Genomic DNA, 26,928 nt, shown 5'->3' with positions numbered 1-26,928 from the left:
GTGTGTGTGTGTGTGTGTGTGTGTGTGTGTGTAAGAGGTTGAGGGTTTGTGACTGCTGAAGTCTATACCTACACTGCCAGGACACGTTGCATCTTCCAGCCAAAGTCAAATGTAGATTGACTTAGAAATAAGGGGGGATCGTCCCCACTGTCTTCTGCCTTCTGCATAGAGCAGTTTCAAAGTAGTGTCGCCCTTCTCCACATAACATTCAGTGCTGCTTGTCGACACGCTGCACAAGGGAGACTGTGTAATACATACATCCCAAATCTAGTTACCTGCCTCTGCTGGCCTCTAGCCAAGCAGAGCTTCGTTTTGAATTAGAATAGGTCACAGCGGCACAGTAGTAAGAATATACTATAAATCTTTACATTGTATACGTTTAAATGGTGAATCATACTGTATTTTCAATTGTATCTCCACTTTTGATAATTTTCAACATAGGAGCTAATACGGTTATGAAATATTGTCACTGGGACTTTAAATAACAATATTGAATCCAAGTCGTACCTTAACTCCTAGTGCGGTGAACCATTTATTTCTCCACTTAACACAACTATGTGTTCATTCAGGGCAAAGTAAACATGTTAAATGTTTATGCATGGTTAGTTATTGTAGCATCTCTTGGAAATTTGGTTCTTAAAATTGCTTTATTGATAGTGAGATTGCCATTGACTCCAACATAATACCTCTCAGCTCTTAAATTTACTGAGACCAAGTAATCTCAATTTTTCTGCAAAAGGTTCTGTAGCATGTTTAGGTTCAGTCACTCAAGGCAGAAGAAATCAAGATGAGAATTTCATTCGCACACAATCAGAGGTGAAGACAAACCTAGGGCTTCATGTAGCTGTTTCTCCTCATTGTTCTACAATTAAATATTTGATGATAACTGTTTTCTCTTTCCAGGGGTACGGTTTTAAGCCTAAATATGATGGGGAAGATCTTTCTTACACAGTAAAAAATCTGAGACGCAGTACAAAGTATAAATTTAAGGTAAATTTTAAAAGTCCATTAAGAGATGTATTTCTTGTTTTTATTAAGTTAAAAGCAAGTACATACTTCCATTGTGTATTCCTTTGGTTTTAAATGTTAAGTAATTCTATCTTTTCTGGTGGGCATTTCTGTCTTTTAACTTTTGTGTTATAATAATACTTCTCAAACTTCATGTACTTATATTCAAAACCAGCTTTAACATTTTGTGTAATGTGATAAACATATCTAAATAGGCATGTGAAAGCATACCCAGTACAATTTGGCATGTCGTGCTGGACAGATCATTATATACTGTTACTGATAAACCCACAAAGGAGGTCAATATCTACCAGTTTCTTAATTGCAAAGTTGTTCTTTGCCCTTTGGCTGGGCATTTTGTGAGTACTGTGTCCTATGCAAACACTGTATTCCTTACCAGGGTTTCATACTCATTTTAGTGCCCTTTGGTGACTCTTGCCTCAGTCTGTTCTTGCTGTGATTGATATTGCTAAGTGGTGATGTTTTCACCATATAGTTCTCCCTTGTATTGCTTGCTTGCTTGAGGCAGTGACAAACTTGGAAGCTTCTAGAATTTCTCTTTCCTCCTCTGGTATCATTTTAGGATATATTTTGGCTTTTAACTTGCTCGGCACTTGAATGATTTAATAATTAGAGTTAATAGAAACAAACCTAAAATTATAATTCAATGCTTATTAGTTGATAACTTAAACATCGATATTTTTCTACCAGAGCTCATTTAAGATAAATGATAGAGGGCATTATAAATAGCTTTCATTATTAAAAAGCAAACATAAATTTTGGTATTCTGTCAAAATGCTTAAAAAAAGAACCTCAATAATAGGAAATTTAATTTATATAATTAAAATGTTATTTGTTTTGTCTTATTTTATAAAGGTTTATTTAAAAATCTAATGACTCTGGGTCATTTCATTTTCCAAATACAGCTTCATATTTGTAAGCTTTATAAAATACCAAGGAAGTGTGTGCTTTGAGTCCAGTTTTCATAGCGATGCTGTCGCGCAGTTGGGGTCTTAGTCATGATTGTACCAACAGGTTTTTTAAGGAGGACAGTACCAGTACCTTTTATAATTTTCTAATTTATTAAATTCTTAGAATGCTAACTATTCTATAATTGCCACTGACCACATAAGCAGACACACACAGATGTGTGTTGAATTCTTCACTGGTTTAGTACATAAAGCAAATTTCTATTTGATACTTCCACTGTAGCATTTACTTCCAAATGGCAAGGGAGAGGAGCTAGCCAAATAGTCTATTTGCCTATTCCAAGTGACAGGCTTGGGATGGAGAGCATATTCCCAGGTCACCTCTTTCATACATGAACATCACTGGGTCATAGAAGGGTATGTGTGGGCTCACTAACAAATGACAAGGAGGGAGCTGCCATCAAAGCTCAGCAGACATTCAGTATCATCTTGTCCCGTCCCTCTACTAAGTCAGGAACTTGCAAAGGCTGTGTACTAGCTACTCAGCTGTTTTCAGTGCTGAAATGTGAGGTCTCCTAACCCTGGAGCAAGAGAAAACACTAGGAAATGCAAAATGACCCCTGCATGAAGTTCTAGCTACTCAGCCTTTATTTTTAATCTGCCGTGTGCTTGGGAACTTGCCAAGGGGTTTTGAATCATTAAATCCTTTTTTTTTTTTGGTCGTCTTTCTTTCATAACTTGATGCTGCAAACTCTTCTCTCAGGAAATTCTATCAAAATAAAATCTTAATACCTATTTTTAAAATCCTGGAATACTGAGGATATTACAGACATATTTGTTTAAATACACTTCTTCAGGCACTGATTATGTAACATATTGTCATAGGAAGCAGTAAGAGCATGCTTAACATAAAATCCTAGAGCTTGGCCCTGAGGATAGTGCTGGGACATTTACAGTAGTGATAGACAGTTAAGACTCTGACTGTACATCTTTTCAAATAGTAGATTGAAACAAAACAGCAACAACAAACGAGGCTTTGCCACCAGGCTTCTAGAAAATTGGATTTCTAGAAACAGTTTCTCTAGTAGTGAGGCTCCTAAAGGTGGGGCGCTTTGACCTGGAGCCTGACACTTTTGCTGTAGCAGCTACTTGTTTGTGAAGCAGTTGGAGAGAAGTCGGTTAATTCTCATCTACAGTAGTAGGTTTTCCCTGAACCAAAAAAAAGTGCAGGGCCAGGTGGAGTCAGTGCACATTCTGCCAGACCTTTAAAGAACTAATGCCAGTATTTCTCAAATTAATCTTCAAAATAGAGACTTGGGGAGCATTTTATGATCATAATCATTTTATGAAGCTACTATTACCTTCACACCAAAACCGCACAGATATCCAAGAAAAAAGAAAATTATACACCAGTATTCTTTATGAACATATATGCAAAAAATCTGAGTAAAACACATGCAAACTAAATTCAAGAACACATCAAAAATTTATCCAGCATAATCAAGCCGATTCTGTCCCAGAGATGCAACTATAGTGCAGCATACATGTATTGATAAATGTAATCCACCATATAAACAGACTGAAAGACAAAGACCACATGATCATTACATACAGAAAAGTCCTTTGACAAAACCCAACACACCTTCATGATAAAAGTTATGAAAGGGACTAGGCATTCAAGGGACATACTCTAACATAATAAAGGCAATTTGCAACAATCCCACAGGCAACATCACCATAAACAGAGAAACATAAAGCATTTCCACTGAAAATAGGAACAAGAGTAGTGTGTCTGCTTTCTCCATACTTACTCAGTTCAGTGCTTGAAGTCGTAACTAGAGCAACAAGACAACCGAAGGCGATCAAAGGGATACAAGTAAGGAAGAGAAGAAGTCAACTGATATACACTGAGGGAAGAAACATGAGCAAAGGAGACTTCAAAGCCTGGCGCCACCGTGGCACCTTCCTCCAAGGCCACATCTCCTAATAGTGCCACTCCCTTTGGGGACCATTTATTTCAGCCCACCACACAAAGATTAACTCTCTGTTCTCATCACAGGTCATTGCTTATAACTCAGAAGGTAAAAGCAACCCGAGTGAAGTAGTGGAATTCAGTACCTGCCCTGATAAACCAGGAGTACCTGTGAAACCCTCAGTTAAAGGGAAGATACACTCACACGGCTTTAAAATTACGTGGGGTAAGATGTTCCTGTTTTATTTTGTGCTTGATTAAAATAAATAGGAATTTTTTCTTTGTTTGTAAATTTTAAGAGCAGTGTAGACCACCCTCGTGAAAGTATTGGGGTGCCTTTTGCTAGAAATTTACTACGTTCATCCTTAGAAGGAGAAGAAAAGATATAAGGAGCTAGTTCAAACTCCATGTTCCTTTTTTGTGGGTGTTATGTCTAGGTGGATAAATTGTTGTTACATCCAGCCATGCTCAAACAGTGATCCTTCCCGTGGATTGTTAGGTGTTGTACCAGCCTATGGGATGAAAGGCCAGACTCCCAAGTCGTTCAGAAGACAGGGATATTGTTGATGGACACAATTTCCTGAGTTTGTGTTTTCTCATGAAAAGCACAAGTTATGTCATTTGAATCCACCAGTTTACCGTAAAGATGCATTTGGTTTCCTGTTAAGTTTGCAGCAAGCTGTTGGTGCCAGTTCTTGATAACACTGTGGTTGTGGTATTTGGGTGACCGCACTAACTCAGGGTATTCAGATAAGAAGTAGGTCCTCCATTGAGGATCCATCTCTGGAAAGCTATGGGTACACAGATCCTAACCAGGTTTGGTACTAAAAGAACTGGGGACCCCCTGTGAGAGGATGAACAGGGACAGCTCTGTGTGAAAAAAAAGATGCTGGCCTTGGAGTCAGCTGCACCCGAGTCATCTTAGCTCTCAGAAAAAGAAAAGAACCACAAGATGAGTGGAACAGCAGAGAGTGTGCACACTCGATCATGGCTGGAGACACAGGTAAGGAAGCCACCATATTACAAATATCTACAAATTTCAACCTCCATTTGAATCTAAAGTGAATGGAACATTGTGCAACCACTAAAATTTATTGAAGAGCCAACTTTATAAATGTGGGCAGATAGGGTGTGTTAATTGAAAAGTGGTGACCACAGTGCAGATAAAGGATGTGCAAATAAGAGATAGTTACAGTGTTGCAGGTGATTCTTTCCCTTCCACAATCCTGCCTTCAAGGTATTCTGTGTACTGGTGTTTTCTGTGTTTTCAGACTATCACTTTTGTTTTTAATAGATCCACCAAAAGACAATGGAGGCGCACCCATCAATAAGTACGTAGTGGAGATGGCGGAAGGTTCTAATGGTAAGCATCGCTGGTGAAGGTGACCGACAGGTTTGTTCCAGTGAATGAGCCTCGACTCTTCCAGGCTTTGCGCTGTATTTGCTGCCGTGCAAATATTTTTCATGATGTGTTGGTGATGGTGTGTTTGTAACAGCTGATTATGGCCAGTGCGATGCACTTCAGATTGTGACCCCAGATGTCAGCCTGCTGTCTACCTCTGTCTTTAGACTTACACTGTTTTTCTTTTTTCATTTGTTTATATTGTGCCCTCCTAGCATGTCCAGACTGATCTTTAGATACTGTGTATTTAGTGTTTTTATTAAAGAGTAGTTTATTAAATTAGGTTTACACTCACATGCGCCAGAGGAAAAGTATTGTCTGAAAGTTAGCTCCAATTAAGGTCTTTATGACAAATAGCTTTATGCTTGAGTTACCTGCACATCAGTTTTTATTTCTGTAAAGTGACCTGTTTACTGAAAAGAAAGGCCTTAAAATTATGATTAAGTGTGCTATGATACTGATTCTTTATCCTCTTTGTTATATTATTATTGGACCAGTAAACACATTTAATATGCTTAATTAAAAGCAAATTACTAAGCTCAGCCAAAGGCTATACAGAGATATTTCAGTTCAACAAAACCATGCAGATTTGTCTGGAAGGCTTCTTGCATGAAGAAAATTAAATCATTTCCAGGAAACTCAAGTCAGGCTTAAAATGTTCCCAGTAGGTTACATAAACACTTAGCGGAGCCTGAGACACCTACCCTGTCAGTTATGCCGAAACATTAAACATTACCTTGTAGCTGATTGCACACAATCCTGCACTTTTCAGGAAACAAGTGGGATATGATCTACAGTGGCGCCACCAGGGAACATCTTTGTGACCGGCTGAATCCAGGCTGCTGCTACCGCTTACGCGTCTACTGCATTAGTGACGGAGGGCAGAGTGCGGTAATGCTTATGTGTAGACTTCTTTATGCTTTTATATGGACCAGATGGGACAGGATCAGCATTTCCTGCCTCTTCGTTAATATTTGTGTACAGATGTGGAACAGTAACTCCTGGAACCCGAGTGGCTAGTGTCCCAGAATATCCCAACAGAATATTTCACTCTTAGTGTATTTAGGTAAATTTTTGGGTGATATTTGAAACCCATATCCAGCAGAAATTGAAATTGATACTGTTTCCTGCTCTATAAATTATGTGTCAGGAGAAACCATAAACTGAACACAGATATAATATTTGAATATTTTAGACAAGCTAGCCATTTTGTTATGATTGTTAAGAGACTCAGTAGCCAGGAGTTTAATTCTAGCACTAGGGAGGCAGAGGCAGGTGGATTCCTGGGTTTGAGGCCAGCCTTGTTTACAGAGCGAGTTCCAGGAGAGCCAGTACAACATGGAGAAACCTTGTCATAGAAAAAAACAAAGAGAAAGAGACTCACTCAGTAACTAAAGTTGTATTTATCCCATCCCAATTCTGAGGACAGTTCTAGAGCCTGGTTCAGTTTGAGTATATCCAGCATCTTCAGTTAAACTCATTCAATCCAGTTTGGATGCTCACCTTAGGAGACCTGGATAGAGGTGGGCGGTCCTTGGGCTTCCCACAGGTCAGGGAACCCTGATTGCTCTTCGAGCAGATGAGGGAGGGGGACTTGATCGGGGGAGGGGGAGGGAAATGGGAGGCGGTTGCGGGGAGGAAGCAGAAATCCTTAATAAATAAATAAATTAAAATATATATATATATATATATGGAGAAACTGAAAAAAAAAAGAAAAAAAAACCTCATTCAATCCCAGCATTTCTTGTGGGTCAGTAATTGAGTGAGGGTGTCTCCAGTCAGACACTCTGGCTGCCTGTTTGGGCTGGCCACATGGTAGTCCTGCTGTCTGAGCACTCAGGCTTCTCCTTTGAATTTGCTTTTAGGCCAAAACAGCAGCATTTGAGCTCTGCGTGGAAACGTTCCCTCTGTGTTTAAGTCATTTCAAACCACAGAGTCACTTAGTACTCCCCACTCCCTGCCACAGTGCTTGCTTCAGTTCCCGTCTGTGTTTTTCACTTACTAAGTTTTAGGAGAGCATCCTGAAGCATGTCAGGGGCCCTGGCCCAGGCATGAACTACAAGCAACTCCAGTAGTTAGGCTAAGTGTATCAAGGTGAGGCGGGTCCTCCTCCTGGATTTGGATAGCACACCGAGCCTGTGCTCTGTGCTCACTCACACCTTCCTGTTCTTCACTCCTTGGCAGGCCACACATCCAGGAACCTGCTGTATTTTTGATGAATTTAATCAAAATCATCTTACTGGAACATTCATAATAATATTTTTCAAGTGGAATTTTACATAATAAAAACACTCCTGTTAGACGTGGAAGTATTGTGAAGCTGAGAGTGAGTTCTGCCCCACAGGCTTGTGGTGCAGTGTCCCCTTTTAGCCATTGAGAAAGCTCCCTGGTAGTAAAGGTCTAACTTGGTGCTAGAACACTTTTTTTCTGTAGAAGAGACCTTCCTGAGTCTGCAGAACCATCCAGAGAAAAAAAGAAAATCTCCCTGCATTTAAGAACAACAAACATAAGTATCAAAAATTCTTTTCTAGTGTGTGGTTGAAGCATTCTTCCATAGAATGAATGCCTGTCTGAAAAAGGATTGAACAAATAGTATGTGTTTTAAAAGAATGTATATAGCTTAGAAATAGGATGATTCATGTTAAAGTAAAATCAAGGCTGGGGCTTGTAGCTTTTCACAGTAAGGTGCTTTGCCTGTCATTTTTGTAAGGCCCTGGGTTCAAGCTCTGTCCCATAAAAAGTAAATGAAAACACTTTATAATAGGAACCAAATACAATACTGAATAGAAAGGTACGATATATTAGAGAAACTTACCTGGTTATAGAATTGTTTTAGAGGAATAAAATATGCTGACCTTTAGGTTAAAATACAGTTTAAAAAAACTGTGAATATTAATATCCAAAAAAACAAAAAGGAAGGAAATAGTTATACTGTCAACAGCCTAGGACAGAAACTTTTTAGTTGCTATTGTCTTTGATATTTCATTTCTTTTGCTTCCTAATTACTAAAAGGATTTGCTCTTTTTTCAACTTGTTTTTTAAATAGTAGTTATAGTATATGTCTTTTGTCTATAAAAGTATATAAATGATTTAATAAGGCTTGATTCTATTCAGAACCTTATTTCTTTTAGGCGATAATAAAGTACAATTTAATGCTGTTGGTACAGTTTTTGTGTTGTGTTACTGTCCTTTATCAAAGCAATCTGATTGGTTGTTTAGGGCATCTCTTTTTGATTTTGCTTTTGTTTTGGCAGGTCTCTGAATCCTTGCTTGTGCAGACTCCAGCTGTGCCTCCTGGCCCATGCCTCCCCCCCAGGTTGCAGGGTAGACCCAAAGCAAAAGAAATACAGTTACGATGGGGTAATTTCCATTTGGTAATGAATTATAATGAAGTTAGAACCAAAAGTATTCTTCCTGTTAAAAGACCTAAATCTCTCCACCCTTAGGACCTCCTCTAGTCGATGGTGGAGCACCCATCTCCTGTTATGCAGTGGAAATGAGTCCTGCAGAAAAAGACGAGCCCAGAGACGTTTACCAAGGATCTGAAGTGGAGTGTACCGTGAGCAGCCTTCTTCCTGGAAAGACATACAGCTTCAGACTCCGAGCAGCCAACAGAATGGGGGTGAGAGACCTGCAGGCTCAGGCATCGCTCAAGTGTGTTTCATCACACCCGTTATCAAGCCATTTTGTGTTAATAAGTTCCTAGTGATAAATAAGAGATCCTGTGCCCTATAACTTGCCTTGCTGTCTTTGTACTTTCAAGCCTCAGTTAGTTTGTGGCACTTGAAGAGCACTGTGGTTTCCTTCAGGGGGTGTTGAAAAACCTGTTTGCATGGTCACTAAACTGGTTTTATGGAGCACTTAGTCTCCATTGCATACCAGATGTGATTCTTGCTTTGCCTCATGGGAAAATGCTAATATTTAAACATTTCTGGCTTATTTATTTAAAACATGCTCCATGTATATATAGATAATTCCATAAAATGAGCCAAAGTGGTGATAACCCCACTTTGCAGCCAGTGACCCTGGGGCTCGGCGAGTGTGCTCCACACCACTGTGATGCCCTCCCTCTTCGTTATTGCAGATTCCCGGAGACAAAGCAATTGCTTAGATGTGTGCCACATTTTTTTCAACTATTCCATAATTTTTTTTTTCAAATGTAAGCTGACGGGTCCCTTTATCACAGTACTGCAGACTACGGTGAGCTGTGTTTTGTCTCATATCCTGTCTCTAGCTGAACAACAGTTTTACCTGTGAGCATATTTAAGTATTGTGATTGTGTTGCTTGCAGCAGTCCTTATTGAAGCGGCCACTGTCCGCAGCCTCATGGCTGCAGGTCTCTATAGCAATCTCAGTACCGTGTCTTCTTTATTTACCGAGTTTTACTAGTTTGTCAGAATGACTTTAGATATTTGCTCTGTTGCTTCCATTACATGCCCATTTTGACTCTGCCACTTCAGATTTTAAGATAAAATTGATGCCTGCCATCTCCTAGGCCTTTATTTGGTACCTGTCTTCAATTCTCACATAATTTCTTCTTACTCCACCTACCTAATTTACTGATGCCCTGATCTTTTTGGAAAAAAAGCAGTTCATGAAGGGAATAAAGGGTTTGAGGAGAGAAAGTATAGCAAATGAAACTTAAAATTCCCCATCTACTTCCACGGTTGTTAGATCAATGAAAACGCCTGTAGAGTTATTATCAAATTAATTTTGAAAAAATTAATTTCTGTTGACTCTTTAACTACAGTTTTATGTTCAGTGAACATTTAAGGATGAAAAAGGGAAATTATGTTCTGCTTGTTTTTTAGTTTGGACCATTTTCAGAAAAATATGATGTCACTACAGCTCCTGGGCCACCAGACCAGTGCAGACCCCCTCAAGTGACGTGCAGATCTGCGACTTGTGCACAAGTGAACTGGGAGGTATGGTAATTCCCACGGTCTTCCTAGGTTCTTAAGTGATGGAGTAGTGCGCAGAAGAGAATAAGGCTCAACCCCCTTCCTGCTCCTTCAGTTACTATGTGAAGAGTGAGTCCTGGGTAAACCGCTTGGTGAAAGGGAGCTAAGTGTGTGAGTAAGGAGTGCTTGCTCCTAAGTGTTTAGACTCATAGTATACTATTTTTTCAAAGGCTGTGTTTCCTTGCTGAATATTCCACCCAGCAGTGAACTCTGACAAAGTTCATAAGATTTGGTATACTACTACTTCTCTCAAATTCATTATCACCAATGTATTTACTGTATGTTGTAATTGGTCAGTAATGATAATCATAATTTCAATTTCCTTTGAAATTTAATGATGAAAATATTTGTGTAAGTTGACATTTATACAAATTATTTTCAAGTTGTCTTCAAATTATTTTTTTTAATTTACCTAATTTTTTGTCTGAGATACTCTGACTCATTCCTTCTGGTATGAGGCAGTTATATTTTTAACCATTCGGATAGTTTTAATGAATAAAAATGTAAAGTTGTACACTGTTGATTGTGTTTAGATGTTTTAAATACATTCAGAAGCAGTTCTGTTTTTACTGTGTTAGAGGAGAGAACGTTTTTGCTCCAAAGCTATTTAATGTGAAGACTAAGAAACTATCCTTTCTTGAAGACTCCTTCGATTAACGGAGCTGATGTCACAGAGTACCGGCTGGAATGGGGAGGAGTAGAAGGAAGCATGCAGATATGTTACTGTGGGCCCGGCCTCAGCTGTGAACTAAAAGGACTCTCGCCAGCTACTGCCTATTACTGCAGAGTCCAGGTAGGTGACACCGGTGCCTCAGCACACACTCTGTCCAGAGTCTTCTGCTCAGAGGCCACGGTCACAGTCAGGTCTCTATTAACTTCACTTTATTCACTTGTAGGCTATGAGTGTTGTGGGCGCAGGACCTTTCAGTGAAGTTGTAGCCTGTGTGACTCCGCCATCAGTTCCTGCCATTGTGACTTGTCTTCAGGAAGTCAGTGATGATGATATAGAGAGTCCCCATTACTCCCCTTCTACATGCCTTGCAATCAGCTGGCAAGAGCCTTATGACCACGGTTCAGAAATCCTTGCCTACAGCATTGACCTCGGAGATAAGCAGCCCTTGACAGTGGGGAAGGTGACAAGCTATGTCATAGACGGTTTGCAGCCAGATACAACATACAGGTACACCCCTAAGTCTATGTGTATGTTTGCCTAGACCAGAAAAGTGATTTAAATAAAAGAATCGTAAACTAAACTATTTTTATGTGTCATTTAGGATACGAATTCAAGCTTTGAATAGCCTTGGAGCTGGCCCTTTCAGCCACACGATTAAATTAAAAACCAAGCCCCTCCCTCCCGATCCACCTCGGCTGGAATGTGTTGCCTTTAACCACCAGAACCTTAAGCTTAAATGGGGAGAAGGAACCCCGAAGACATTATCAACAGATGCTGTTCAGTACCACCTTCAGATGGAGGATAGAAATGGAAGGTGGGGCTTCTAATTTCTTTCTCATATGTATATCTGGGGGTTAATGTATATGAATGTTTATAGTGTAAACAGTTTGCCAGAGCAGAGTGAAAGCTATCAGAATGGGCCACCTAGGTGGTTCAGGGGGTAAAGACACCTGCTGCCAATCTCGCCCCTGAGTTCCATCCCTGAGACCCACAGGATGGAAGGAGAGAACCAACTTCTACAAGTTGTTATTTGACTGCACACGTGCACCATGGCCTATGTGTCACAGGCACATACACACGCACACACAGAGACCTAATTAAAATGTAATGAAGTTATCTATCAAAACTATCTTACGTAATTTTAAGTGTATGTTTCCAGACTCTGAGAAGGCTCCCTCTGGCTTTCCTGTTGTCACTCCGGTGATACCAAGTAGGCTGTTCTGGAGCTCTGCCTGTCAGCTCTTGGCTTGGCTGTGAAGGAACTCTACATGTTGATTTCCAGCTGGGTTGTGATTTGCTCAAGGCTTCTGAGGTTCTAGACAGCAAGATTATGACTCACTGCCTCACAGTCCTAGTGCATGGCCTCCACACTGAATCAACAACAACAGTTCAGTCACCTCCTCACTGGCAGGTCCCGATTGGGTTCTGTGATTTATTCTAAATACTTTATTTCAATTATAATGTGTTATTCAGATTATTTTTTAACATTATTTAAATACCAACATAGGACTGTTCATTCACCTACAAAGAAACCCTGTCTCGAAAAAAGAACAAAAAAAATCCCTTTTTTTAAATAAAAAAAAACCGAGAAATTTAAGTGCAGATTATCTTGTAGCTCACGTTCATGCTGCAGATAACAAACTTTATGATTATGACTTGTTTAGAAATAACTCGTAGTAAAAGCAGTGCCTTTGTGTTGTTCTGATGCCTTGGCAAAGATGTACCAAAATCCTGAGAAGAGACTTCAGATGGTTAAGCATTAGATTAGTGATACTTTTTTCCATAAATCAGACTGGGAGGTCTACATCTGTGTTTTTTATTATCTGGTAGAAAACATAATTGTCAATTACTCCTAAGGTTAAGGTTTTAGAGCCGCATATTCTCAAGTAGCATGCCCCATTTACACTGTAGTCTTTTTAAAACGTTTTTATATGCTGTTGTAAAGTTGATTATTTCTCTTTCAGGTTTGTCTCCCTGTACAGAGGGCCTTGTCATACATACAAAGTGCAAAGGCTCAATGAGTTCACATCCTACAAGTTCTGCATTCAAGCTTGCAATGAGGCTGGGGAAGGCCCTCTCTCCCGAGAATATGTTTTCACTACTCCAAAATCTGTCCCATCTGCCTTGAAAGGTAATGTATATCCCCTGAAGCTGTTTTCTTTGATGAGATGCTTTATTCTAATTAAACTCTAGCCCCAAATGTCTCCCCATCAGTTGCATTAAAGCATAGAGAAAGCGCACATGCTGAGCGTTCCACTCACTCATCATGGCTGTTTCATGTGCTAGGTTCACTAGTACTCAGAAAAGTCACTCATCTTTTTATGATCTGACAGAAAATACTAAATTGAATAAATAAGTTGTGTGTTCTAATTAAGTTCACTTGGTATTTCTGTTTTTGTTATTCAAAGAATATATATCACAAACCCTGATTATGTTAATGTCTTCAGATTGGGGGAGCCAGGTCTCCTCTCAGAAAGACATGTTTGTTCAGCTTGGCCTCACACACACATGGACTCATGTGCATGCACACTATGCACATGTTTCTAACTCTGAAGCAGCTCTCATTTTAAATGTTTCTGGCAAGGATTGTATTTTGTGTATTTATCTAAAGAGATGAAAGTTGATTGCACTCTGAGAACTGGTAGGACTGCTGGGGCAGTTCGTGCATCCGACTGTTAAGCAGACCCCAGCTAGAGCGGTTGTCTGTAGCGAGCCTGCCTGATGTCGATGAGTTGTGCTGCTCGTTCCTGCTCCCTTATCCCGGTCAGCGTCTCATGGCTTCATAAAGATTGCTGCTTATTGCAGAAGTTCACCATCTATGTTTATAACTTGTTTTAGAGATTTGATTTTAATTAAAACAAGTATCTGTGTAATGTGCCTAATTAAATTAAATGGAGCTGATATTATTTATATTTGTTTCATTCTAGCCCCCAAAATAGAGAAAATAAATGATCACATTTGTGAAATTACATGGGAATATTTACAGCCAATGAAAGGTGACCCAGTTATTTATAATCTCCAAGTTATGGTGGGAAAAGATTCAGAATTCAAACAGGTATGTATCAGGATACCATTTTATATGTACGTAATTTTTAATCTTTAGTTTTTATTCTCAGTGGAAGATTTGACTCTATTTACTCTAATTAAGAAACGTTTGTCCAGTGCTTACTGCTTTCCAGCTATCTTGGAACTCACAGTATTCAGTGAATGTACTGTCCTTGATTCTTTGATCCTGCAGTGACTCATTTAGCTCAAGCTCTTTGCCAGCAATCGGTACACAGCAGTGAGAAGTCACAGTGGAGTGGAAGGACACACCTCAGTATACACTGTGTCCGATGGTTGCAACTGAGTCAGAGGTCTGGGGAATACTGTAGTTTCCCTGAGGAAGTGCTGTGAGAGGAGTAACCACCAAGAGGCCCAGGGCAGCAAAGTGCTTGTTAAATTTCATCAGCAGTCAAGGGAGCCCTAGGACAAACTTGATGGAGTCAGGTAGTTACACTTCTCAGCGGTTACTGCTGCAAGCCCATCCCACCTCAGTAGCTGACCTACACAGCAGGCTTGATTGTTGAGCCTTGCTGAAGCCAGACTTGACATTTCCTGGTTCCCCTTCAGCACTCCAGCCCCTACAGACTTAAGTCTGTTGAGAAGTGAACAGTAAGGAAGCCATCATGCTACAGAGGAAATCCTATGTGGAGATCATACTGACATCCATGGGTATGCAGTAACTTTTACTCCTAGTGAAATTAGAAGCCAGGAGAGGATTTTTGTTTTCTACATCAAATAGTTACGTAATCAGACACACTTTGATTACATTGTTGAAATTGGAATAGGACAAAGACAGAAGCAGGGAAATCAGTAAGGAGGTTTGAGTAATAATAATAATTATTATATTGTAATGTGTTTTGAAGAGCATCTAACAAGATGAAGGTCTAAGGAAGTCAGTATGTTAAGTGTTGTAGTTAGTAATCTAAAGTGAGTGATCTCTGTATTATTGCTATTATTACCCAGTGCTTGACTGTAACAGTATAATTATATAGTGAATATAACAATAGCCTTGTATGATGCAAGTCTAGGGGAACTGTCACTTTCCTGGCAGGGAACTTTCCAGGACAGCTTTCTGGTACAGACTAGGTTAGTGTTTCTAAGGAAAATCGGTAACCAAGACAGTCTGTAACCATTGTTCTTCATCTGCTTGTTTTCCCCTTTCTGCTGTCACCCTTCTTTAGTTTTGATGATTTACAAAGTTTTTATTATATCCTACAATTTCTTTTCCCATTAGAAAAATTAATCATTCATCTGCTTTATTCCAGCCTTATGATATTATTGTAATAGAATTTTCATGTATCTATTTGTTTTCTTTAAAACTTTATAGAAGTACAGTATCTTAACTAAAATCACAGAGGGCCCCCAGAGTTAAATTTGGCATACCATTGTTTTTCTCCATTAAATCATCTGTTAATTGATTTAATAGTTATATTTCAAATTAATTTATAGATGAGCATTTTTACTTCCCAGGAAGAAGCAAAATTAATATTAAAGAAAATATAAATGTCTAGCTGCATGTTTAAAGGAAATAGAAACCCCACATTTTGGTAATATATGAATTTTAATAAGTTTATGTTACTACATGAAACAGTAAGGCTAATGTTGAAATAAGGGCGGCGGGGCTGCGTCCCCGGCACCTGGCCGCCCCCACGGCTAGCTTTACCAGAAATAATTACATGGAAACTGTATTCTTTTAAGCACTGCTTGGCCCATTTCTATCTAGCCTCTTCTAGGCTAGCTCTCCCACCTGGACTAGCCCATTTCTAATAATCTGCTGTAGCCCACGAGCTGGCTTACCAGGAATGATCTTAACCTGCATCTGCCTGGAGTAAGAGAATCATGGCGACTCCCTGACTCAGCTTCTTTCTCCCAGCCTTCCGTTCTGTTTACTCCTCCCACCTATGTTTTAACCTATGAGGCCAAAGCAGTTTCTTTATTGCTTAACCAATGAAATCAACAGATTGATATATGACACTCCCACATCAGGCTAATTCTAACTTAACTTTAAATCTAAATTAGTATTTAAAATTACTAATTATAAAACTGAAAAGGCTGACTCCCCCCAAATATCACTTTTGCTGTCATCCCTCTAAGTCCCCAGCACTTGACCAAGTCTTACAGCTTACCGGAAAGGTAACACTCCGGAAGCTGCAGGTCATCTGAAAAGAGTTCCGTGGGGTTTTTTTGTTTGTTTGTTTCGTTTTGTTTTGTTTTTCTGGAATGTTTGTTGTTTACTTGATGTTCAGTATGCATAGGACAAGAAGTGTAGGGGAGAAGAGTTACTGTTCTGAATCACTAAGGATGTTCTGATCTCAGGGAACTTGTTTAGATTCGATCAAGCACATGCCCAAATAGCACGTGCAGGGTAGGTAAAAAGCTTGGGGTATGACTGCAGTCCTAGCACTGGGGAACCTAAGGCTGGAGGAATAGCCGTGCAACCAAGTCTTAGGGGCTGGAAACTCCCAAGTGTGAGATTCAGTAGAAGACACCAGGTATTGATGGGTCTCTGTTCTCAGATGTAGGCATTTTTAAGAAAAGGATTATTATTTTAAATTACTAGTTTCCAAGCCAACCTATAAAATCCTGATCAACCTGTAAGGTTGAATCCTGGCAGCAGCAGGTACTATAACCCTAGGCCAAGCTCGGAAACAAATTGTTTTACCTTTCTTCATCATCCCTTCGTCAGTTGGTAGCTTTGCCCAGACCTTGCTGCCCTCTTGGCCTGTGCTTCACCTGACTTTACTTCATCTAGAGTTGCCCCCTTCTCAAGAACGGATTTGTTGTATTGCCATTCTCCCTGTACACATGCTTACCCTATGCTTGTCTTCACTAGAGGCTAGGAGGGAGAGTCCTGGGTAAACTTAGACAAGTCAGGTGTCTAGTGGCTCTTCAGGCCTCTCAAGTGCATTCATTCAAATGGTGTTCCCGAGAGTCTAAGAAGGTGGCATGTGAAGTATTAAAGGAAGACAGCCATCTTCAAAGGAGTCAAACAACCTGGAGGTTTTGCAAGTGCTGCAAAGTCACCTTGAATTTCTCATGAGCAGCTGTATGTGAGTCCCTTACAGAAGAGCCAGGAGGTCGGCAGGCTTGGTTGCTCCAGCAACTCAGTGCATTCATCAAGGACTGTACTTAGTAGTGGGGAAGTTCCATTCAGGAGAGAGGGACCAAATTTCAAAGACACTTAGGAGCTATTGCCAACTCAGGCCTGGCTCACCTTTGAAACTCAGAGAGAGAGGCCAGGAGTACATGAACTGGGTAGGGAGGGGTTAGAATTCCTGCCCCAACGTGGAAGTATTGTTAGTGGTTGTAGGTGTTAGCATTAGCGGGGGGTCCGTGCAGAAGCAGAGCCAGTGGGATACACAGACATGTATTTGGGGCCCAGGAAGGCTACTGGTGTCTTTACAGTGTAGACAAACCCACAGACCTGAGAAGCAGGAGTGCCAGTGGCTTAAGTCCTAGCGCAAGTCCACGCCACCACGTGTATCTCGGCCAAACAGACATGATAAACTTGCCTTTCTTTGTCTGTTCATTCTGCTCAGATATGGAGTGGTGCCCACCCACGTTGATCAGTTCCAAACCACTCTCGGACACACTGAAGTGGTGGCACGCTCTCATCCGAGTGTCACTCAGAGCAGTGACAGCGGAGCCTGAGTTTCTTTCTCAGTGTAGCCTGACTGTCCTGCAACTTACTCTCTGTAGGCCAGGCCGGCCTTGAACTCACAGAAATCCACCTGCCTCTGCCTCCTGAGTGCTGGAATTAAAGGCGTGCACCACCATTACCCAGCTTCCGGGGTTTCTTAAAAGCAGTGCTCCTAAGAGTACACAAAACTATCACTTAAAGTATTCATAAGTCAGGCAAGGATCATATCATGTGACTATATATACACTGTTGTAATAGTATGCTTATACATTGGGATTTTTAAATGTAATCAAGTGCCTAGTGCTGTATCTTAAGGAAATACTTAAGTGATTTGTTTTTGGTGGTATTGGCATCAAGCCTTTGTTGTTTGCATTATCCCATACAAAACTACTGTATTTCCAGAATCACTGATAGAAATTACACTGTGTATTCAATTCCGAAATTATGGAAAATCTTACAGAAAAATAACAAAATCTGTTGTTGTTTGATGACAGCTTCAAAGGTAAATATATGTTTGTCCTTAAAAGATAAGAGCTGCTTTGAGTCTTAGTGTGAGTCCTTGATAAGTTAAATCTATGTGACCACCAAGTGAGTTTTTAGAGATATGATTGATACAAAGAGGTAAGATATTGAGTTCATTCTCATTGACCTGAGGCCTCAATTATTTAATGGGAGAAGGGGTCAGCATGTTATAACTTGCTTCAATTCTTTGAACTCTAAGGCTTAGCCAGTTCTTCTCAAGCCCTTCAGGCTTATTGAACAGCTTCTTGGGATATGTAAGCCCTTTGTGTTACCGCTAGCAAATACCTGTTTTCTTCAGTTCTGTGCCTCTGGTCCTGTGAGACACCACCCTGTGTTCCTCCCAAGCTCTCCACATAGAACTGAAAATATGATCTCATCATCTTCTTCCCAATGTCTTCAGTATCCACAACAGTCAGTATTATCTCTACCAACTCATATTCAAAGCTCATACCTAGACTTAGGCCCATGGAAGACAGTATCAGGGCCTCACAACCCTGTTCTACAGCAAGAGCCCAGCTCCCTTTACAGCCCTTCACACAGTTTTATGATGGGCATTCCTTAGACACTAATGCCCCAGCTCCTAAGGTGGACTCTTTGAGCTAAAAACCTAAATTTAGGGCCAGGCACAGTGCACATACCTTTAATTCTAGTTCTAGGAGACAGAGGCAGACAGATCTCTGAGTTCCAGGACAGCCAGGGCTACACAGAAACCCTTCTCAAAAAACCAAAAGAATTTCAAACTAGTCCATCAGTTTATTCTTACACACACTCTCTCTTCTACACCCTGTCATTTGTCACACTCAAGCCATTTGTTGAGGGTTTTTCTTCCCTAGCCATATTATCATACTCAGTTGAAGAAGATAAAATGGTGAGGGGGAGCCCAAAGCTTAAAAAAAAAATTTAATTAATGCTCCAGCAGATTCTGAGTTCAAGGCCATTCTGGGCTTCAAAGCAAGATCCTACCTATCTCAGAAAAAGACAAAACTTAAAAATGACTCCATCATAATAAGATAAATGCACGTATTCTATTAAAATGATTTTATATGTATGTACCGCTTTACATTGACATCCTCTATCTTATGTAAGCTATTCTGGCATATCTCAGACAGTCCTTCTTGGAACACTGATCTGCTTTCTCAGATCAGTACATATTTTACCATTTCCTTAAGATTCACCTTCTGGCTTCTTGCAATAAAAGTTCCTTTTTCTTGTCAGCATCTACATTTTTACTTGATGTCATTAATTTTACTAATTTGTTAGATACCTACCACATGCTGGATTGTGGAGATATTACAAAAAATGAGATGAGATCTTACACTGCCTCCTTGAGAGCAAATTTATTTGTTAAAAGTTAGATTTACAACACAGGTATAATTGAGACAGACAGAATGCTTGACAGTCCACATCCAGGTGTCCGTATATGTGACTTGTAGGCCACCACTCGCTGAAGGAAGCTACCAGGAAGAGGCGTGACATTCTGAGCCTTGGTTTTCTTGTTGGTAGAATGAGCAGAGGCTCCCTGGTGACAATGATAACGTCTGTGAACCTCTGCTGTCAGCTGGGCACTGCTAGCGCTTTAACAAGCAGTGGTTCACCTTAGTCTCATAACTGCCGTAAAGTTAGCTGTCACTGTGCCTAATGTACTGAGGTGAGTTCTCACTGAGCTATGAAGCCACCATGCAGGGATGGTGTCATAGGGCAGCCAGCTCTGGTAGACGACTTCCTCTTTTCTAGGACAATCATGTGATCTCATGAGATTTATTTTTTTCTCTAAGGCATGACCACCGAGTTAGGTTTTAAGATTCTAGTCTGATTCCAAGTCACCAGTCTCTTTCTGAAGTTGACAAAGTGATTCACAGTAGAATCCTGTAGACAACTTCCCTGCTGTTGTTTGATTGGACAGATGTTTCAAAGTGTATAGAATTTCACTGCCTAGGCAGTCTTGGTGAACAAGATTATACAATCTCCTCTCTCATATAGTGAGTTCATGAAGAACAAGAAAAGATGACTTCTTTTTCATTTGCTTGAGTAAAGCTGGGAAATGCTTGGGAATTGATCTCTGTACTTGATTAACTTTCTTGTAAACTGTGAGGCCACATCTCACATCCTCACACTTTCAACATACTAGCCAGTACTTTAGTGGGTGGGGGTGTTTACAAAACGTCATTTAAAAGATCAAGTTGAGGCTAAGAGATGGAGCGGTGGGTGAAGTACTTGCCGTCAAGCTGAGGACTTGAGTTTGAGTCCTAGCATCCACGTAATGACCAGGTACAGCAGCATGTGCCTAAAACCCCAGAGCTTGGGAGGTGGACACAGGAGAATCATCAAGATAGAGACAGGTTCACTGAGAGACTCTCAAACTAGTAATGAATAAAGCAGAGAGTGGGGGAAGACAGTGAGACAGAGTGTTGCCCTGGCCTGCGTGTGTGGTGTCCACACACCGCACGTACACAAAGATGAAATGAGCGATACTCATAACCTTTATGCCTAAAGTATCCAGAACGTGACTGTGCTGATGTTTTCTGTCCAGGCTTCTTACCCCATTCTTCTTCCAATATTTCCTTAATAGATTTACAAGGGCCCTGACACTTCATTCCGGTATTCCAGCCTTCAGCTGAACTGTGAATATCGCTTTCGCGTGTGTGCCATTCGCCAATGCCAAGACCCTGCGGGGCACCAGGACCTGGTAGGTCCCTACAGCACCACAGTGCTCTTCATCTCCCAGAGGACAGAGCCGCCGGCCAGCGCCAACAAGGACACTGTGGACAGCGTGCGGACCAGGCGCACCCTCAGTGACGAGCAGTGTGCTGCCGTCATCCTGGTGTTGTTCGCTTTTTTTTCCATTCTGATTGCCTTTATCATTCAGTACTTTGTAATCAAGTGAAAATATAACTTTATTTTTAACACTGTATTACATTTTATTTTGTCATGTACTAAAATTATTTCTGTATTGCTTTTACAAAACGGTGGCATTTAGCACTGGCATTGAGACTCTATATTGAAACATGGTTTTGGCATTTTCAGTGCTTATGTTGTTAGGCAAAGGCTGGCACTTCATGAGAATTCAGCCACAGAAACATCATTTTGGGGAGAGCTTTTTGTTTTGGTCTTTGATTGGGACTTTTCCCCCCTTTTTCCTTTTTTTCCTCCTCCCCACCCCCCTTGGATATGCCTTCTAGTAGGACAAACTTTCAAAAGGGCAGCATTTATGATTGTTTTGACCAGTTAGCATAGTGTAACAGTGATAACCACATCTGTTTGTTTCCATGATGATTGCTATGTGGAAATTTCAAATTGACTAGAATTTACACTAACATGCTCTACGAAACTTGTTCAAGTCTGATGCTGTGAAAGCAACCTAGTGCTATATTTCTACCTCCTCATTTGTCTTAATTGTTTGGTAAGTGGGATTTTGATGAATAACTGGAGGGCTTAGCAAACAAGAACTGGATGAAGGAATCTGAGTGAGAAAAGGCTTCCTGTTTGGTGAGTGTGGAGTTCTCCTTACACTACACGTGAATTCACAAAATAAGTCTGAGAAAGCACAGACCCCAGAAGTACTGATCTTTACTTGAACAGTACCTCTTCTTGGGATTGGAGAGCAGAGAACTTTTAAATAGTAACTGAATTTGAATCTCATTAAGCTCCTGTTTTCTGGACCTTTAAACTGTGTGTGTGTGTGTGTGTGTGTGTGTGTGTGTGTGTGTGTGTGTGTGTGTGTGTGTGTACGCATCCATGTGCATATGGGCTGTGTTCAGACTGTCAGGTAAGGAGACACGTGTCCACACTTGTCATCTGGTCTAGGCTAGCTTGGAAGGACTCCCAATGGTTTTTGCAGCATCTCCTATAACTACTGCCGTTGCCATCAGAATTTCTAATCAAACTCAACCTTTTTGTTTGGGGTACCAAATCTGAAGACAAAATTAATTTGCACCAGTAAACTTCAAGCTGCTTTCTTTCTTGAGAAACTAATGTTTAATGTATAATGTCTGTTTGGATACTGTTCCAAATCGTTGATTGCATGTGGGTACCGTTGCATTAGAGCACTTTGCAAATCGCATAGTTCATTGCTGTCTTGTGAGCTTGCATTTGTGAGTTGATGGATGATCAGATTGAATTTTGTTGTATCGCATTGTACATCTCGCCTCGATGTCAATGACTGCCAGTAATAATACAGTCTGCAATGAATTTATATGAAATTTTTGTTTTATCGCATCTGTTATCTGTAGACATCTGTAACTAGCTTCTTTAATTTATTATTTGAATTTTAGAGTAGTGGATCACTAATTTTTAGTTGCTGAGGTTTGCATTTTAGTGATTACTAAGCACTCTGTCTGTCAAAAAGAAACGTATGTTTTGTGCTTTGAAGATCTCTGAAGAACTTCCCTTGTAGTAGAATGGGCATGTATTGTAATTGTTTTATGTCAAATAATCTGCGCTGTAGAAAACACATTAACGTTTGTTCAAAAAAAAAAAAAAGGATAAACTTGGCCTCTCCAAGTGGTAAGAAAACTCTGTCACTATAATATACTGTATGTTTACATTTTATTTAATCTCTTACAAATAGGGTGATGACTTGTCCCCCAAACAACCGCGATTACGATTGTTTTCTAGAAACTTCTTCAAAGTGCCACATTTGGCAGTACAAATGAGTCTGAGTGTAAGAGCCCAGAGATTTCTATATAGTTGAATGTCTAAAATGGTAAAATGTGCCACACAGTGGCTTATGTTTTTCATAGTAATTCAAATGAACTCCTATTTTTGATAGTAAATGTCATTTAATAGTGTACTCGCCATTTGAGCCTCACTGCAAAGGTAGTGCAGAGGAGAAAACAATTTTTAATGTAATCTTGATTTTACCTCATATACTGTACATTCCAAAAACTCAACTTTTTAAAGATTATAGATACACTACCAAACATATCACCTTAAAATTGTATAAGGTTGAGCTTCATACAAGTGAAAAAATATAGTCTCATAAGAATACTTATGTAGCAAAAAGTATCTGTAAAATCCATGGAAAATAAAAGTTGTATCATTCTTTTTTGAGATATGGGTTTTTTTTTATTCATAAACAGTTCACCATTGGCTGCCAGTGTAAGAAAGTGAACTATCTCCTCCCTCCCAAGGGGCTCACAACAGTTTCCCCCATGGTATTGAGCTTCAGCCGGTGCAAACACATACTCATTATTCAAGTACGAGTCCAGTAGACTGGAGAATGAATTAGAAGCTTTACCCCAGTGCTCAGGAGGCAGGTGCAAGTGGGTCTGTGAGTTCTAGGCCAGCCAGGGCTACGTAGTGAGACCCTGCCTCAAAATAAAAGAGTTTAGAAGCTTTGTCCTAATGAATTCATCTTGTGCAATTCCTTAAATGTCTTGTTCACATTACGTAAAAGCTGATTCTGGTATAAACTTCCCATTGGAAAGAAAAGAAGAAAATTCTAGTCCCATCTACTGAGAGGCAGAGGCAGGAGGATCATTTCGGCCTAGGAGTTAAATGCCGTGCTGGGCAGCAAGATTCTCTAAAGAAAACAAAAAATTTTCCTAGGAAGAATAAAATCCCTGACCCCAAATTTGTCATCTGTTAACATTTCTCCACCACCAGAAGCCCAGAGCCTTCCTGTTGCTGATGCCGCTGGGTCTGCTCCTCTGCAAAGTTCAACTTTCCTTTGTTCCCCACCACCACTCAGTCCCACAGGCCTCCTCCAGAGTTCATTGCTAGTTTAGTGAAGCTTGAAGTCGAGGGTGAGCAAAGGGATCAGAACCATGACTTCACAGTAGCAAACACGGACGAGAACATCCTGTGGAGGCCATCAGATTCCTGCACAACACTGCACCTGTTGCCTCTGGCTGGCTTTTCAGGGCTTAGCTTCTAACACAAGTACCTTTTCACCAATGTTGAAGCAGATGAAAGAGAAGCAAGAGAGGCTTCACGTGTGGTGGTCCAAGGAGACAAGCACACAAAACTGGCTTAAAACCCCTGATCCCCTACCATCAAAAAAAAAAAAAGGTGATGTTGTCATGTTATAATCCTTTTGTCTAGGTCATCATTTTCTCCCTTATGTTCTTTATGTTTCTGCTTTTTAGTCAGTATTATCTATCATGTAGCCCAGGATGGCCTTGAACTCCAGTCCTGTCGCCATCTGCTAAGTGCAGGATTTGTATGTGTGCACCACCATGCCCAGGTTTTCCCTGGTGATCATAGAAACAACGCAGGGGGAAGAAACTGACCAATAAAGAAATAAATACATAGCTGTGGTCATCAAACAGTCAACATTTACAGATGAACCTTCGGATGTTTAGATGCTGCAAGGGCAGCTTTTCATCTCATGGTTGAAAGGGGTAAGCTCCCCCCTGGCCACACTGAGCCTGCCTCTGTTCCCCAGGTGTAGCTGAGATGAGCGTCCCCTGCAGAGTGACAGGAAGCTGTGCCATCACTGCCTCTCAGCTGCCTTTGTCCTGCTATCTCTGCTATGCACAGAAACCTGGAGACACCTGAGCCCAGATCCATGCGATGGTCACATCCTAAAGGTTTGTTCTGGGTCACCCTGCCAGGTTCCTCTTCCCGAGCCAGCTTTGCTTAAGATGCCTTTTCTGGGACTGGTAAGATGGCCCAGTAGTTGAAGACACTGGCAGGCAAGCCTGCGGACCTGAGAGCCATCCCTGAAACCCACATGGCAGGAGAACTCCCTTTGCAAGTTGTCTTTAGCAGTACATACAGTCACTCACACACAGAAACCATTTCTTGACACCTGGAGTCTAGGAACTAAGAGGCTGGCTGAGAAGGCAGTGGCTGCCTGAGGATAGGGAGAGCTGCGGGTCCACGCTGTGGACACCAGTCTACAGGTGTACCTGTGTCCCACTGTACAGGTCTGGGATAGGGCCCCAGACCTGCCCTACCTTTCCTGCTCTACAAGACATACTGAAAATGTGAAACATAAAACTCCCCAAATCTGGTTTGTTAAATGTTAGGAAATGTGAACTGGGGAGAGCCTAGCTCAGTAGTAAATCCCCAGCATAGCGTGTGCAAGGCTGTGGCTTCTAACCACAGGACTGCACATGCAAGCAGCAGATGTGTTACAGAACGTGTCCGTTGCTGTGGCTGTTCACCTTTCCATGGTCACCGCAGTTACTGACCTATGAAGTCGTCTGTAAAATTCCAGTTGTAGACATTGCCCCAAGCCTTTCTCATCTGCCCTCCTAATCTAGTTTCTGGAAGACTTGCAGCAGACTCCAGCTCTGCTTAGCTCTCCCTATGGCTACTAATGTTAGTTTGCACCCAGCAAGAGGCCACAGTGCTCATTGGCCTTACCAATGCACTGGGCGGCCCCGAGTAACAGCCTCTTGGCCATTAAAGATTGAGTTAAATTATGCGAGGGCTCAAATAGTATGCACTAGGTCTTGTAATCAGGACATCTTAGTCTGTCAAAGGCCTTAGAGGTCTCCTGGGGTTGTCATTTAAAACACACCTGGAAGAGAAGTCACACCATGCAACAGGGCTTACATGGGAGGTTTATTGGAAGAGGAGAGAGAAGGGGCAAAGGGGAGCAGAAATTGGTCCCTGGAGACAAGAGTGGTGGAAGAGAGGGAGGGAGGGAGAGAGGGAGGGAGGGAGGGAGGGAGGGAGAGAGGGGGGGGGTGGACACCACCACATTTCAAAAGGGAATGTAGCGAATGTACCCAGGAGGTGCTCTTAGTGGCTACAGCTGAGGACATGTTCTGAGGACCCTAAGGTCAGGCCAGTATGGATGTCTAAATACTAACATCCTTCCCTTTGATTTATAAAAAGGTGAGGTGGGGATGAGAGCTCTTTGTTCTCGAGACTGCTTCTAACTGACCTGGGACATCAGACTCTCGGGGTGGAGCTGAGAAAACTGGGGAGTTTGCCACGTCCTGGGGTAGGTGGTTGTTTTACTTTGCTGTCCAGGCTCTGTGGAACTGTCCGGTATCCCTTGGATTTGGCACGATGCTGTTTGAGGTGAATCCAAACCGACTTCCTGGGATACCCATGCACGTCTGACAGACTTGGTGCTTCCAGCTCTGTGGCTGTTGGTAGTCCTGCTGTAACAGTGTTCCGGGCGGTGGCACAGCTCTCAGCTGGGCCCTTCTTTCTAGTGGTCGCCCGCTAGATGTCCTCGCTGGTCTCTCTGCCGACCTAGACCTGAACTGCACTTAGCAGATTCAAACCCTCGCTTCGGGTCCCTCTGGCCTTGGGGTCCTCGTGGACACCGGCGCTGTCTCCGCCGTCTTTCGGAACCGAGTCTGTGGAAGCTGCAGCGCTGTTCAGCCGCGAGCACCCTCCCCGACCCCGCACAGCTAGAGGCGCCGAAGGTCACTCTGTGGGTCACTACTGCCTACTTCTTCCTGCCCTTCCTGGGCTTCAACATCCTTTGAGGGCTCATGGGACACTAGACACTAGCTGTGGAAAAGCTGGGGCCCTGGGGAGGCCTGACAGGAAAGGGGCCAAGGACAGACAGTCCCGTGTCTCAAGTAAGTGCTACCGCCAGCTCTCCAAACGCCACGTTAGGCTCCCCTCCACCTGTAGATCTGTTTCCCACTGCATGTAGGGGCGCACCTGGGGGTGGGAAACACGGAAACAGCGAAGGTTTTCGAAGTCGCTGCGATCCAGCATGAGTAACTGGGAGCTCGTTCAGTCTCTGAGAGGTTTGCAATTGGGCATTACTTCCAGCCCCTTTGAGAAGATGAGGCCCATTGCTGAAGATTCTGTTTAATGTTATGTTACTCCGGGGCCTAATGCAAATCAAATCAAAAACACC

General features: G+C 41.5%; 1 protein-coding gene across 5 annotated transcripts in view; it reads left to right on the top strand.

Annotated features, from left to right (window-relative positions):
* Fndc3a (fibronectin type III domain containing 3A) overlaps window positions 1-23,201 on the top strand; it is a 136,792-nt gene extending 113,591 nt beyond the window's left edge. For all 5 annotated transcript variants that reach the window (XM_075950080.1, XM_075950082.1, XM_075950081.1 and 2 more), the window contains 13 exons: window positions 904-990; window positions 3,997-4,135; window positions 5,204-5,272; window positions 6,084-6,202; window positions 8,566-8,671; window positions 8,758-8,933; window positions 10,123-10,236; window positions 10,916-11,065; window positions 11,169-11,452; window positions 11,547-11,759; window positions 12,910-13,076; window positions 13,873-14,000; window positions 20,722-23,201. In XM_075950080.1, the coding sequence (XP_075806195.1) occupies window positions 904-990; window positions 3,997-4,135; window positions 5,204-5,272; window positions 6,084-6,202; window positions 8,566-8,671; window positions 8,758-8,933; window positions 10,123-10,236; window positions 10,916-11,065; window positions 11,169-11,452; window positions 11,547-11,759; window positions 12,910-13,076; window positions 13,873-14,000; window positions 20,722-21,036 (2,067 nt within the window). In that variant the 3' untranslated portion in view covers window positions 21,037-23,201. The remainder of the gene's footprint in view (window positions 1-903; window positions 991-3,996; window positions 4,136-5,203; window positions 5,273-6,083; window positions 6,203-8,565; window positions 8,672-8,757; window positions 8,934-10,122; window positions 10,237-10,915; window positions 11,066-11,168; window positions 11,453-11,546; window positions 11,760-12,909; window positions 13,077-13,872; window positions 14,001-20,721) is intronic.
* The last annotated feature ends 3,727 nt before the right edge of the window (window positions 23,202-26,928 follow it).

The sequence above is a fragment of the Microtus pennsylvanicus genome, chromosome 15 (assembly GCF_037038515.1).
Source record: "Microtus pennsylvanicus isolate mMicPen1 chromosome 15, mMicPen1.hap1, whole genome shotgun sequence".
Classification (NCBI taxonomy): Eukaryota; Metazoa; Chordata; class Mammalia; order Rodentia; family Cricetidae; genus Microtus; species Microtus pennsylvanicus.
The sequence above is the reverse complement of the archived record's forward strand: the minus strand, read 5'-3'. Positions and strand labels throughout refer to the sequence as shown.